Here is a 15,490-nt window from a genome sequence, read left to right as displayed (position 1 = left end):
AGCAGTTTTCAGGTACACCGGCCACTCAGCAGCTAGGACTAGCGATTGTTGACTAAGTCCAGGCACACTTGCAACCTCCAGCCTTTTTTCAGACAAAAATCTGACCTCCAGCGGATCCTCCTCCAGCTATGGTTTGGGATTTCGTTATAACTGTAATAATATATTTTTTAAAGTTTTCCCGAGGTCTCAAACCCCCCCCCCCCCCCCTTTTCTGTTGTATTCATGCAAATAAGGCAAATAGTCATTTTCTCACCGTTCTGTCGTTCCTACTGATGTCTGTAACAACAATTCTATCAAAAAATGCAAATTTGGTTGCCAACACAAAATTTCATAAAAAAAGCCTAAATTCGTGATTTTTTGCGGAATCTAATGGTCTTAATTATGTGAAGTAGCCTTATTCAGGTCGAGGTATAATACAAAAACAAGCAGAAACTAGCACTTTTTCTTAAAATGTAGAGAGAGGTAAAGTGATGCTTACTGTGCCAAGATGCAATGGCAGCTGTGCTTTTGGCAGGATTTCATAGTAGCTTTGATTGGTTAGCTCCAGACATATAGAATAATAATGGTTAAGACAGGTACTGTAGCTTGTTTCTAATTAAGAAAAAAATACAGTAGCTAGTATACCACGAAAACAGTCCAGCTTGTTGACATCGGTAAATGAAAGCATCGAATATTCACAGCAACTAGCCGAATGCAATCTTGTGTAGCACGAAAGATCTTTCCTGTGGCTAACTTAGCACCTAATGGTGCAACACAATATATAGCTCAGTTATGTCACATTTGAAGCAACTGCAATTTTCTTATTAAAAAATGGAACTGAGCCACCTAGTGGTTGAACAATATGGTACAACTTTCACGAGGCTCTACTGTTGATGTTAAGTGAAGAATATAAAGACTAAACTGTTAGATGCTACCATCGACAGCCTTCAATGGAGCGGCTTTCAGGGGTCTGGGCACAGGCAGGACTGCAAAGTTTGCTTTGCTTCTGTTAAGTTTGCACCTAGTTATAGCCCTGTCTTCAGCTCACAACATATCTTTGCAAACAGTGGAACAACCGAAAGACACAAAACCACAATGCTTCGTGAAGCCATGAGTGCATGTCCACCGATGAGCATAAATGTCCACCCCATCCCAGAATGGGAAACTCAGAGCCAGCGGCTAGCAGTGAGCTCAAAGGAAGGACGGCCGTTAAGGTTAGCAAAATAGCCAGACAAAGAGGCAACTTTAAGCATCTGTTGAGCAGCTGTGTTTAACAACAAGTGCCCTGCTATTGTCTTTAAAGGTGCACTGAAGAGGAATCTGAACTTGTCTTTTTGCCGCGGGAACTCGATCTACACGTTCCGAGCTTTCTTAGAAACTGCGATTTACTGCCCTGTGTGGCCGATTTCCCCAATTAAATCGAATTAACGTCCGGCTCCCGCCTTTATTTTTTTAAATTCTGCCTCGTACGGTGGGCGGAGTCGACCAACGCGTGGAGCGCCTTTCACCCAGTCCTGTGGCGGCTTGCCGCTCTGCCATCGGCGGAGTAATACGTAGTAGTCCGTAGTAGCAAATAGTCCGCGCGTATTTTTATTTATTCGGGCTTATTTTGCGGCTATATTATCTGCGAATGAAACTATTTATTCATGGAAACCTAGAAAACAAAATAAAGCAAAAGCAAAGCCTCCACGGGACTGGGTGAAAGGCGCTCCACGCGTTGGTCGACTCCGCCCACCGTACGAGGCAGAATTAAAAAAAAAAAGGCGGGAGCCGGACGTTAATTCGTTTTAATTGGAGAAAACGGCCACACAGGGCAATAAGTCACTGTTTCTAAGAATGCTAGGAACGTGTGGATCGAGTTCCCGCGGCAAAAAGACATGTTCAGAATCCTCTTCAGTGCACCTTTAAGGTTTCTTGAGCGACATCACACCACACCATGCTTTGCAGAAAGTCCCTTCAACGACTGTTATACTGAAGAAGTTGCCAAGTGCTGGAAGCCTATTCCACCAGCTCTGTGATATGACCGAAGGCAGCAGCAGACACTGCATACTGGAACAGTGCTATGGCAGCCAGTGCCTGATTTGTGAGGTGCCTGACTGGCTGTTTCCCTAGAAGGGGAGGGCTGGACCTGAGCGATCTAAAGTACAATGCGGAGGACGAAAGGATGCTCTTCACTTCTAATACTAACTGTGCAATTTTCTGATAGAGACCCGACAGTCAGCAAAGGTTTTTCAGGAGCAACTCAGCAGAAAAGCAGTTACAGAAGTAAAAAACACGCCATGCGCGTTTTAGACGAAAAGTGTGCAATGGGGAAAACATGCTTGGTAAAAAAGCAAGCCAGCAAGCCGCCTGGGTCTCATCTTTAGGAGAATGTTCTGCCATACTTTCTGTAAAGCATTTTGAGCACAGCCTACACAGCGATCACCATTCTTGTGGTGGTATAGTATATAGGATTTAATATCCAAAATATGAATTGTCAGCACCAAATGAAACAAACACAACAACTATAATTTGAGAACAAAAATACAAACGCAACAGATGCCGGACAGCAAATACAGGCTGGATCCATTCACACTTCCACATAGTGGCCTTCATGACACAGAAGTGAATATCAAATGATCTAGTATTTGGTCCCCTTAACTAATATCTTCTGCTTTTGTTGTTCCTGTTGCAGCTGTCTTGTCTGCATTTCAGTACATGGGCTAGGGGGGTGCTGTAGTGGATTGCTACGGAGTAATTTCGATCATCTGGGGATCTTTATGTGCACTTACATCGCACAGAGCATGGATGTTTTTGTGCTTTTCCTCCATCAAAGAGCAGCTGCCACAGCTGGTATTTGATTCTGCGAACTTGGGCACACTAGACAGACACTACAGCCACTTGGTGGCCGTGGTGGGTCGTGATCACCCCTTTAAAGGTGCACTGAAGAGGAATCTGAACTTGTCTTTTTGCCGCGGGAACTCGATCTACACGTTCCGAGCTTTCTTAGAAACCACGATTTATTGCCCTGTGTGGCCGATTTTCCTAATTAAATCGAATAAACGTCCGGCTCCCGACATTTTTTTTTAATTCTGCCTCGTACGATGGGCGGAGTCGACCAACGCGTGGAGTGCCTTTCACCCAGTCCCGTGGCGGCTTGCCGCTCTGCCATCGGCGGAGTAATACGTAGTAGTCCGTAGTAGGAAATAGTCCGCGCCGATTTTTATTTCTGCGGGTTTATTTTGCGGCTGTATTATCTGCGAATGAAGCTATTTATTCATGGAAACCTAAAAAACAAAATAAAGCGCAAGCAAAGCCTCCACGGAGCTGGCTGAAAGGCACTTCACGCATTGGTCGACTCCACCCACCGTACGAGGCAGAATTAAAAAAATAAAGGCGGGAGCCGAACGTCAATTCGATTTAATTAGGGAAATCGGCCACACAGGGCAATAAGTCGCAGTTTCTAAGAATGCTAGGAACGTGTAGATCGAGTTCCCGCGGCAAAAAGACAAGTTCAGAATCCTCTTCAGAGCACCTTTAAGCACACATGAGAACCGAATACAGCCATTGTGTAAGTGTGAGCAAGGACAGAAACCTGGAAAGTCTTCTACCAGATCAAACATAGGCTGTGAGCACAGAAAAAGAAAACAGACCTGATTAATGCTGAACGTGGGACGTAAGGGTTGATGCAAATTCGTACAAAACGGCACTAGAAAATTTGGAGGGTCTTGTTTGCGTCTTCTCCACTGAAGGGTTTCAGAACTGGTGAACACCATACGTCTTTCATCGCACAGAGACTTAAGTGGGCAGTCAAGACCAGAAAAACCATGGCAGGCAGAAGAGCTAGAGTTAAGTGTTTGCCTCCCTAAAACTCTATAAACGGAGGGAAAGTTTAGCCATTTAAGACTGCTTGGCTCTGGTCAGTACCAGTCAGCTATTCCAGTTACACATTAGGACACCCTAACGCTCAATCAACAAATTGTTATGTCATTAATTCATTAAAGTTTGATCAAGGAGTGAATTGCACCGGTAAATTAAAATTGTTGCTGAATCGAGGAAGTACTTTTTTGCATGGCTATCTAAATGAGAATATTGGTCATTACTGAACCATGAATTTTGCAATAGCAAGTTTTGTCAAACAAAATTTTGACTGCACCAGTAGAGCAGGAACTAACAGCTGCAGCAACAGTTCACTGACAACAGCAGCCCCAAGACCCATTACAGAATAACACAGAGCACCTGATTTCTCCAGGGTGGAAAATATACCATTAATTGAACCCACAGAGCCCTCTCATAAAAGTACAAACCCTATGACAAATTAGCATTAAGAATTTTGACCATCCCCTTAAGCATTGCAACCTATCTATCAACACTGATGCCTCATTTATATGTTTCGCCGTACAAAAAGTGAAGTCTTCACAGTATTAAAGGCAGCTACAAAACATTATGGCCTTGTGCCACAGTGACCCAATAAATTATTGAATTCCTTCATGTAATTATTTTCAAAGCAGGTGCAGCACATTCAGAATCCATGTCAAACTATCATGCCATAATATTGACAATGCCCTGACTCTGTTAGTAATTTTCACCCAAACAGACAATTTTCTCCCAAGCTCAAAATCTGCCCATAAACCTAGTTGAAATCCAATTGCATCAAAATTATTTTGCAAAGACTAGCACCATAATAAGTAAAAAACTTGACTGACATTTACTGACATTTATGAGTAAGCTCTTTGTAACTTGGAAAGACAATGTTTCAGAGGAAGCCAATGCGGTTCTATGTAGGATACCAGGAGTACTGTACACATGAATTTCAAAGGTGAATTAGTTGTGCAAAGCTCATTAAATTGCAAATGTCATTACACTGAACATCATGAGGCAAACACGTGGCACCGTGTGAATGGCATTAAAACATGAGGCCTGAGGCGTTTTGCTAGCACGCCAAAAAATTGGAGCTGTATTGCAGAAGAGGCACACCATTAAATTTTCATACTACAGTCGAGCCTCGTTACAACGAAATGGTTTATAATGAAATAATGGATACAACAAAGAAATGACGATTCCCCTTGGAAGCTCCGTCAAATGGGCTAAAACGAAGCTACGGCTATAATGAAGTAATCACCGGGCCCCTTCAACGTCATTATAACGAGGTTCAACTATAATACATGCTGCTACCACTGTTAATGCGAGCAAGCACTTTTTAATCAGGAAGCTCCTGCTTTTCATGCTGCTTCTCCAAGAAGCTATACTACAGTCACGCCAGAATATACCGAACATGGATATTTCATAATAAGGGAGTAATTTACTCATTGGCATCCACCCGAGTGCAGCCATACGGCTACATAGGAAAGCTATACAGCTTTCTCAGAAACTTCGTAGTTAAAGAAAAATTCGTCCTGGTCCGGGGTTCGAACCCGGGACCACCGCTACACCGGAGCAGTTGCTCTACCAACTGAGCTAACCGGGACGGCAAGCTTATGGTAGGGCGAGAGCGAATTGATCAATAACTTGAAGTGGGAACTGTGTTGGTCAAATATTTAGGGGAATCCCCCAAGGTGGAGTAGATTTGTAATAAGGGAGTAATTTACTCATTGGCATCCACCCGAGCGCAGCCATACGGCTACATAGAAAAGCTATACAGCTTTCTCAGAAACTTCGTAGTTAAAGAAAAATTCGTCCTGGTCCGGGGTTCGAACCCGGGACCACCGCTTAACATGAGCAGTCGCTCTACCAACTGGGCTAACCGGGACGGCAAGCTTATGGTAGGGCGAGAGCGAATTGATCAATAACTCGAAGTGGGAACTGTGTTGGTCAAATATTTAGGGGAATCCCCCAAGGTGGAGTAGATTTGTAATATTTGCAATATTTCATATTATTGCCTAACGAACACCCAGGTTACACCCTTGAATATCCCGAGTAAAAGTATATACAAGTCTGGTTGTATATCGAACTCCGATTTCTCTGGTCTTTCAATATACTGGACGCACTGTGCCCCTGCAAGCGGTGCTTGTCCTAACGGCGCTCTTGGATCACTTCTTGCGCGCAGAGAAGGTTCGACTGCGTGGTCTTGGGCACCCGATGGCAGCGCTGGCACTGTGAAACTGTGTGATGAGGTGAATGTAGGGTGTGCTTGCAGGTGCCTTTTGGTGTCTTGTACTTATTTTTCATGCCACGTTGTTTTCATGTGGTGAAGCCAACCTAACTAACAAAAAGCCTATTGGCAACCTTCACCTGGAGTGCTTCGCTGCCGAAGGCGTTACGGAAACCAACTGTATAATGACAGGCGGTACTGCCGTAATAATGGCACAGGCTGTAGCAAATGAGTCTGTGATGAAATCAAAATAAAAGCACTTCTGATCATAAAAATAACGTGCAATTTTAGAAAACATGTGCTAGCTAGCAGTATGGCAAATTATTAATTCCACGTTCACCTCCAAATTGCTATTGAAAGTGTGCACACAACTCTACATAACAAACCAAACTAATCAAAATAAACAGTCTTTAATTTTACAGCTTTCCAAGTAATATCTTTATTTTTCTGTATGTCGATGATTTTTAGTGACGCTTCCTGACCATGAGGGTAGCGGTAGCAGCTCCTCATTTCTGACTGAAAATCTCGATTGAGCTTTGGGAACTGGCTAGGTGTCAAGCAGGAATGGGGTTAATTGCGACTGAAGAAGGTCATGTAACAATGTTGGGTCTGCAATGAGTTCAGTGTTAATTAACTCAAGTGGAATCAAAATTACTTGTGTGACAGCGGTGTATTACCTAATTACCAAAAAAAACACTTTCTTGCGCCACTTCTCAAAAATAATGACACAAGCACAATCATGTTCAACCTCAAAAGTTTTATGGCCATACTCTCTACAGCTACCAAGTAACATGGCAAAAGAGTTACCCTACATGAACCGTGGCATGTGATTACGAAAAGAACAGGGAACGCGTGCCATGCTTGGCAGGCTGCCTTGGGAAGTCTTCTTCCAGCTGGGGCGTCTGAGGGTAGTTGTCACGGTAGCCCTTCTCTGGTTTCGGCCGCTCAGTGTGGTGAATGCGAGGCATTGAAAAGTAGCCTAAATGTGGGCGCTCGATGCCCAGCTGGTCAAGCATGCAGCCATCCAATGCAGCCTGAGTTTTCCGGCAGCTGCAATGGAAAGATTACTCAGTCAGGAAGATCCAACCTAACTCAGAATTGGGAATAAGGGGCCCCGAAATGGCAGATACTCTTCGAAAAATCAACAGCACTGGAGTGTCTTCTGCTTAGAGAAACACAAAAAACTGACTGGCTGTCCCTGTCGCATGCCCTTTTGACATGCTCCTTTGGTACGCCCTGAAGGTGTTCTAAATGCTTGGCATTTAAAGTCCTTTCAGGCTCCCCAATTCTTAGCGAAAGTAGCACAGGTATCAATGTAAACAAGAAAACTATTCTGAACCTATGTAAGGATATTCTAGTAACACTTTTAAAGTAATACACACTCTAGTAATGCTTTTGGCTTGCACTGGGCACATCGGTCTTCTATCTCACCACATTACTACAGGGGACCAAGTATGTAGTTAGTCCCTATTAACCTTCCTCCTTTCATGTGAGCTCTTCTTCCTTCAAGATCTCTTTAACGGTGGCATGGTGCTATCAGCACACATGCAAAGGCATTTAATATTATATGCTTTAATAGTATATTATATATTTAATAGGATATGAGTGATGGCAATGTGATATGACTGGCTGGAAGTCCTACTCCAAAAACTATGTAGCCCTCCACTGCTTGTGTTTTTGTCTTTTGTGCCGTATTATTACACAGCACAGCGGCCAATAATCCTAGTTGACCTTTCCGCTCTCGGTTCTATTCATCTTCATGTACTTCTTTTAGGCTTACCAGAATAGCATTGCATTATACGCTACTGAGGTTACACCAGACAAAGTGGTAAGGTAGGACCTACAAATGACAAGGACTTAGAAGAGATGTCATTAAACAAAACACAATGTTGACTTGAATGACTAGCCCACAACTACTCTCTCTAGCTAGTCATTACTTTACTCAATTGCCCAAGTTCTGTCAGCAAATCATTCCACATACAATAAAAATTTGCACTTGCAAACTACTGCTCAAAGTGGCCAAATTTAAAGCACTACCTCTATTAACTATGCATACCTGCCCACAAAGCATAAGACATGGGAGCATAACAAAAACTTACCCCACAGCCAACAAACAAATTGTTTATTTAAAAGCTGCAACCACAATTTGCATGTGTGATTTGCCTGCATGGCTGCACACATGCAAGCAACATATAATGTCATAATTTATATTCAATGTGGGATCGGCGTCACGAAGAAACAATTCAACTAGATATGAGATAACATAATATGATCTCTTAAATGCTTAAATGCAGCACAAACCTTCAAACTGAACATTTCATGTGTGTTGTGCTGCATAAATCCCCAAAACAAACAACATTTCCTGTTTTCCAATTAGCTATCGGCAATACTGTCAGCTCTGAGGCAGAAACACAGAATTCAATCACATGCCGTCTACTGCAAAAGAAATGGTACATGCCATTTAACATGTTAGTTCATTTTTCTTATCTGAATACACTGAATGGCCAGCTCCCCAGTTTATGAAGCTAGTGTTCTTTTCTGCTTCAACAATTAAAGGCGCATATCTGTGGATTTCGCAGTATTTACCGAAGTATTTGGCCCTGTTTCCCTAATCTGCTTGTGTTGACGCTCTGGCCTAATTACGAAAAACAAAAGCACCGCAAATGAAACCTAACATGTGTTATCAATCACAGCATAATTTCACATCACTGTTCTTAAAGCTTAATTTGAAGCCAGTAGTATACACTGAAATGTCTACTTGAAGCTATGAAATCCTTATCAGCCTATTCTCTAACACTTGGGAGCACATGGCAAGACACATATGGCATTAATGCACCAGTGAACTGCAGCTTTTCAGTGCCTTGTACCGATGCAGAGTGGCAGACTTATTTCCAGTCAAATGCCTCACTTGAGCATTCAGTGATGTGATTGGCTGAAGCCATTTTGGAGCAGCTTTTTTGGAGCAGCCAAAAGTGAATTTTGGAGCAGGGAAACAAGCTTTTGGAGCAGCTCAAGGCTCATTGCCAAGTGAAAAAATTGACTTTGCGAGAAGTAAAATAGTAAAATAAGGAGGAAACCTTTGGGAACAAAAAGGTTGGTTGGTTGGTTTATGGGGTTTAACGTCCCAAAGCGACTAAGGCTATGAGAGACGCCGTAGTGGAGGGCTCCGGAAATTTCGACCAGCTGGGGTTCTTTAACGTGCACTGACATCGCACAGTACACGGGCCTCTAAAATTTCTCCTCCAAAGAAATTCTAGCCGCAGCGGCCGGGATCGAACCCGCGTCTTTTGGGTCAGCAGCCGAGCACCATAACCGCTGAGCCACCGCGGCGGCGGAACAAAAAAGGTGCTGTTCAATAGGATGTTAGGGGCATTTCGATGCGAGCAAAATGCAAAAACACCCGTGTACTCAGATTTAGGTGCATATTAAAGAACCCCAGGTGGTCCAATTCTGGAGTCCCCCACTACGGCGTGCCTCATAATCAGATCGTGGTTTTGGCAATAATTTAATTAAATTAGAGGCAATTGTGAAACATCATATGTTGGCCCAAATAACTAATTTTAGAACTTCAGTGTCATGTAATCTTTTATGCGACCAAGTATAGATCAGCCCTGTGTTATAGCCGCCAAGCCCCTATAGGACAGCAGTTATAGATGGACAAAAAGGAATTCACTGGAACTTTTATTTAAAAATGACTAGAATGCAGATCACAAGCTTACAGAAAAACAATGAGAAAACACTATCAACGTTTCGAACTGAATAATAATTATGTACTCGACAGCACAACTTTTCGGCTTCTTGGCCTATCAAAAAGCAGTGGACCTATTCTGTGCCTTTTTTCTGTGAGCAACATCATTCAGTCTTTAACTGCAAAATACTGCCTAGTTGGCTGCCTTAGGCGACATTTTGTCAACAGCAGCTGAAAGCCTTGTTTTCCCTTCAGCAAGCAAGGTCTGCCCACTTGTTGTGCTGCAGCCTTCCAAGCACGTCATTGTCCGGTAGTTCGACTTGCCCTACACACGAAGTGTGCAATGGCGATGAAGATCGATGTCGACGTGAGGATTGATGTCACTCGCAATTGTGGGGCACATGGACGTTTCAACCTCGAGATATTAGTTTCGCTTTCGGAATGTGAAAATACGCGTTTGGCGCAGCTTTGGCGCAGAATAACAAAAATGTAGCAGGATGTAGCAGGTTTTGCCTTTTGGCGCACATCGGCGCAATTGGCGCAGCTATCACATCACTGAGCATTTGACTCTTTCGATCTGTACTGTGCTAGACAGCACCTACAATCACCATTTCACCACTTCAAATTGAGAACATAGGCTAGTGTTCTTTTCAAAGTTGTGGACAAGTAAGTTGAGGTAGCACACAAATTTAGAGCTCACAGCTGATGAAGAGAGGGGCACATGCAATATAAAAGCACAGCAGGATACTATGAACACTGTGGCTTCAAAGCAAGCCCTAAAAGCACAGAAACCGGAGTGCTGGTGACTTTATTCATTTAGCAATGCGTTGAGTGATAAAGTTCCCGCACATGATAGTGGTATGCTGTACTGTCAGCTCTGTAGTCTCAAGGGTGGCCAAGTTCTGGTCACTGCACATTTAATCTCAATATGCCAATGTGCTGAGCAACAAAAGATGGACCTGCCATCAAAACTGTGATTTTTCTTGGATAATGTTCGTAAGCCACACAACGCAATGCTGCTACTTTCAGGGCAATACAATGCTGACAAGCACATGTGAAAATAATAACCAGTGTCTGCTGGTTACTCCAATGGGTACTCCAATGCTGTCGGTCATGATTATTGAGGCACACTCGCAATTTTCAATGTCTGGTGAACCAAAGCTTGAAGCTGGTGTCTTCATATGGTGGCTTGTACGAGTACTTGGGTCCTTTAAAAAACACTCCGGAATTCCTGATGGAAGGCCAACATTCCCCTGGCAGTGATAGTATTGTCAAATGTGGCAATCAGCAGCTTCTTGTGAAGTAGACTGCGTAAAGTTCTCTGTCACACGAATTCTAACGACCACATGCCAAACATCTTCAAATGCTCAAGATGTCCGATGCCTTCCAGGGACTTGGGCTCTTTCTGAATTGGGACCCATAGCCAACAGTGGGGCACCCAAAACTTATGTCCATTGTTTGTTTTTCGAGATGTCGCACACCCTCTTAGCTTGTCGCCAGAAAGGTGTGACAATGCTAAACAGGGCTTGAATGTCTGGAGAAATGAACCTTTGTTTCAGCCAGAACATGGCCATGGTCAAGTACACATGCCGAAGCTGTGCCAGAGAGAAGTTTAAACACATGGAGAAACAGTGTAAACATAATCGATCATTCTAATACAGCAACAGAAAAATAGCAACATAGGCAGTGTTTTTCGGGCACTGCAACAAATAGTCTGCAAGTCCAAAAATGCCGGAGGGTCTCTTTCAGAGACATTGGCACTTCCAGTGTAGCGCACATTCAGTGATGGTGGTTGATGTGCTGAGTAACAGCGGTGTTGCAGATCGAAGTGGCCCACTGAACATGGGTTGTCTGTCAGTGTATCACAGATGACATGACAGAGCACCTCCCACCCAAGTTAGGCCGTCGGGCTCAAAGGTCAAAGAATGCTCAACCAAACACACATAAACCGCATGAATTCAATGGAATGGTGGTTTCTTCTACATGCACTGACTAGCAATGCAAAGCTGCCTTGTCTTATTTCTGCACTGCATCGGGTGGTTACATCCTCCAGGCTAGGGTACGCACAAGCATAACCTTGACGACACAGCCACCATCTCATCTTCCCTTCAGTACACCTGTTAACGGAACACAATGGAAAGAACAAATCATGTGGAAAAACGGAGAGCCTTGACACACATTCCCCATGATGTAGAAAGGGTGGTACAGCCTTTGTCAAAAGTTTGGAGCCCAGGGGGTTTGCTTCTGAGCCACACTGTGTGGTTCGTAATGCATCTCCAGCGCTCCAAATTTCCTGAAGGTAAAAAGATTTCTGGTCCTGTCTTCTCCAATGGGTAGGGCTGCCACGAATGCTTCAGGAGTCACACTACAAGGCTTAGAAGCAAACCTCCTGGGCTCTAAACTTTCGACAAAGACTGTACCATATTCTGCACAAGGCTACAGTTTTCTGACAAAAACATCAGTTGCTCGAGCAGGTATTCTGCAATAACTACTGGCATGTGCGACATGTCGAACTTTTTGGCACAGCAGGTGCTTCATGTGCATTTCATGTATCTGAGTGAATAAGCAGGCAAGACAGAGAAGGAAGTGCAGTGTGCAGGTATCAGCAGCACATGCCAGGCTAACCAATAACACGGATGACTAAGCAACCTTGCAGTGCCAAGAAGAAAAGTCCACAGAGACCACGCTGCTTCTGTGTCTCCAGAATTTCATTCTTCAATGTTGTGGTTGGTTAACTGTCCAACAAACTAGTATGCCAGCCTCACCTTAGCACTTGCAAGTATGACTCCACTGAAGCATATTCTAGTACAGTCACACTGCCCAAGCAACCCTGCTCTTGCCCTTATTCCCAGGTTCCCGCTAACATTACATTGGCAGTTCTGTACCTGTGATAATTATTCAGCGTCCACTAGCTTCCCTTAGTGCACTCACAACCCTTACAGGTCATACAGAACTATAAAGTTTCAGTGTGTGTGGTGCGAGGGAGGCAGCATAAGAGCAGAAGTGTAGGTTGAGCAAAAGACAAACTCTCCATTGAAAGTAAGCTGTTTTTAAAGGAACTAGGAGCACTGCTTTTGCTTGCCTTAATAAATTTTGGTTGTAATTTGAATAAAACGAGATTTCATGCTGATGACATTTAAATGATAGACTGATGACAGATATATGCAGGTGCCCATGCACCATTGGTGCAAGATGACCAGACCTCACTGTGAAGTTCGCTGAACTTTCTGTGGCACCATCCGGTCTCCAGCACAGTGCACGGAGCGAGACTTTGACATGTGCACCTGTCCCCGGTTGAGGGGTGGCCGAATTCATGGAGCCGCGGATGCACGGCGTGACGCGCGTCGGTGGCTGCTCTGTTGTTGCTGGTGGCGCCGTCGCCGGAACGCTCGTTCTGTCTTCGTCTTGCCTCCCCACCACATATACTTTCCAGCGCGCAGCGTTCTACAGTGCACTGTTCACTGTTCTACAGTGCAGTGTTCACTGCACTACAGTGCACTGTGCAATTTCGACCACCTGCTGTTTTGTAACGTGCACCGACATTGCACAGTACATGGGCCTCTAGAATTTTGCCTTCATCAAAATTCAAATGCCGCGGCTGGGATGGAACCGGCATTTTTCGGGTTAGCAGCCAAGCGCCATAACCACTGAGCCACTGCGGTGGCTGTTCAAGGTTTCTCTATTCAAAAGTTTGGTACAGATCAACTTACTGGCGGTATTCCATTTCACTGCTGCTCCATTCGAGGCAGTGTGCATAGTCATCGAACTGCTGGCGGCAAGCTTTCTTCACCTTGCGAAAGAAATCCAGGGCGCACTTGGTGACCTCCCGACCTTCGGCAAGACACTTTCGTGGATCATTCTCCTCCCTCCGGCAAAGCATAAACTCCTAAAGAAGACAACACAAGAACAACTATAAGCTTGTTGACATCACCTTACCAAAATAAACTTCTGTAACCATGTCACACACGAAGACTTCCATTTTCAACAGCTATCATTTATGTCTTGCATTTAATTCTTTCAGCCAAAACCAAACATGTGCATTATAGTTATCACCAAGTCCGCTGCCCTGCAAGCATTTCGAATAGAATTAAAAATAAGAATATAACGAAAGCATTCCGAATATCTTCAACAGAGGTGGAACGCCATGCCACAGATATTTTACAAGGATTGGCATGTGTTTTGTAAAGGCTAATAAATGTCATCATCAGCTTGACTGTGCCCACTGCAGGACAAGGGCCTCTTCCACATCTCTCAGATTAACCCTGTCCTGTAAATGTATAAGCTCAAAACTGGCTACTACAGGCATGCATTCTGCATGCTGTTCCCATGGATACAAATGAGTAAAAACTGATTTCCTAACATCATATATTCCTTGAAATTCATCTTATTTATCTTAAAGCAAAGGTCAACACAACAAGAAGACAAACAAAGTAAAAAATACAAACTAGCGCAACAGTTAACAGTTTTTAAGTACATTTCTTGAAACTGAATGAGTTTTGGGGATGATGGCAAGAACATGTTATCCAAGCAAACACAATTTTTTTTTTCAAGTGCCATCACTGAAATAACATTAGAAGTTAATTTTTTCTTTGTCGGCGTGGCATGAAAGAAAGAATATTATGGAACATTTGCATGCACAAACAGAGAATGGCATAATACATAGCACATTTGGTTAGCGTTAACAGCATGCGTAGTTTTATCAAGATCGCTTCACTTCCTCAGGTTTGTGGTGAGCCTGGAAATGAACAGAATTGGTTATGTGCGGAGATGTAAGCGAAACATGACTATTCGGTGCATTCGCACGTGTCGTCACACAACACTTGCTCAAAAAATGAACACATCGGCATTTTCATTCGCAGAAGAGCACTTCAGGTAATGGCAGTTCAAAAAACATCCCCTCATGCGCTTCGGCAAGACCACTAATCGTTCGCCAAGGTTCGAACATGCTTAAGCTTAGTTTTTTGCTCTGTTAAAAACCATATTTTCAACGCTTCTGCCTGTTATAAAAGCCCTAGACGTAGTACCAATATACCGGTTTCGGCCTTCGTAAAGCGGAAGGTCACATAAGGCCGTTATGGCACGTTTAATGCAAACTATGTATTCGTGGATTGCACGACTAGAATTGTAAGGTTCCATAAAACCTACAGAGTGCGCAAAATAAAGTGCTTGATTTTTGAGGTTATATTATGAGAATTCTAGCGATTAATAACCGTACGCGAAACCGCTGGTGCACGACACTACCTTGCTCTGCTCATCGCAGTACTTCCCAAAGTGATATGCTCCTGCACGTAGTGCAGGCGTCGATATGTTGACTTCTTCAACAGTTAGATCGCTGTCGCTTGGAAATTCATATCCATCAGAGAAAGGCATCCCGAAGACACCACAGTGGCAAATCGCCTGCACGATAAAAATGTCTTGGAAGTCCGCTGCCCCATGCACCGATCGCACCGATGCTCCTAGACCAACGACGCAATGCAAAAGACTGAAGCAACATGATGATGCTGATAGTAGTAGTGGTTCTTATCTTGTGCATCACGATCTCAAATGTCTGTATCCAGCTAAAGAAAAAAGAATAGTGAGAAAGGAGGTAAGAATTGAGAATTTTAAAAGAATTCTTAAGTGCTGAATATGTAATTCTGGACTGTCTCGCGTGCTAGTAAACTTTCCAGAGTTTTGTCCTACCTCCATGTCCATCAAGTAGTGTGGTGAGCAGTGTCCTCAAACAGCTTGTGCCTTACTTACTCTTTGAGTGA

General features: G+C 43.7%; 1 protein-coding gene across 1 annotated transcript; it reads right to left on the bottom strand.

Annotated features, from left to right (window-relative positions):
• Positions 1 to 6,791: 6,791 nt before the first annotated feature.
• Positions 6,792 to 15,202, bottom strand: ND-19 (NADH dehydrogenase [ubiquinone] 1 alpha subcomplex subunit 8). The gene is made up of 3 exons (XM_089548214.1): positions 14,979 to 15,202; positions 13,448 to 13,623; positions 6,792 to 7,099 (listed from the first exon to the last, which is right to left on the bottom strand). Exons 1-3 carry the CDS (start codon positions 15,105 to 15,107, stop codon positions 6,880 to 6,882), a joined length of 525 nt encoding a protein of 174 aa, XP_089404340.1. The 5' UTR covers positions 15,108 to 15,202; the 3' UTR covers positions 6,792 to 6,879.
• Between the last annotated feature and the right edge of the window lie 288 nt (positions 15,203 to 15,490).

This window comes from Amblyomma mixtum, chromosome 6 (genome assembly GCF_055824585.1).
Source record: "Amblyomma mixtum isolate Tamu chromosome 6, ASM5582458v1, whole genome shotgun sequence".
Classification (NCBI taxonomy): Eukaryota; Metazoa; Arthropoda; class Arachnida; order Ixodida; family Ixodidae; genus Amblyomma; species Amblyomma mixtum.
Note: the sequence above shows the minus strand (reverse complement) of the source record. Positions and strands in the feature narration are given on the sequence as shown.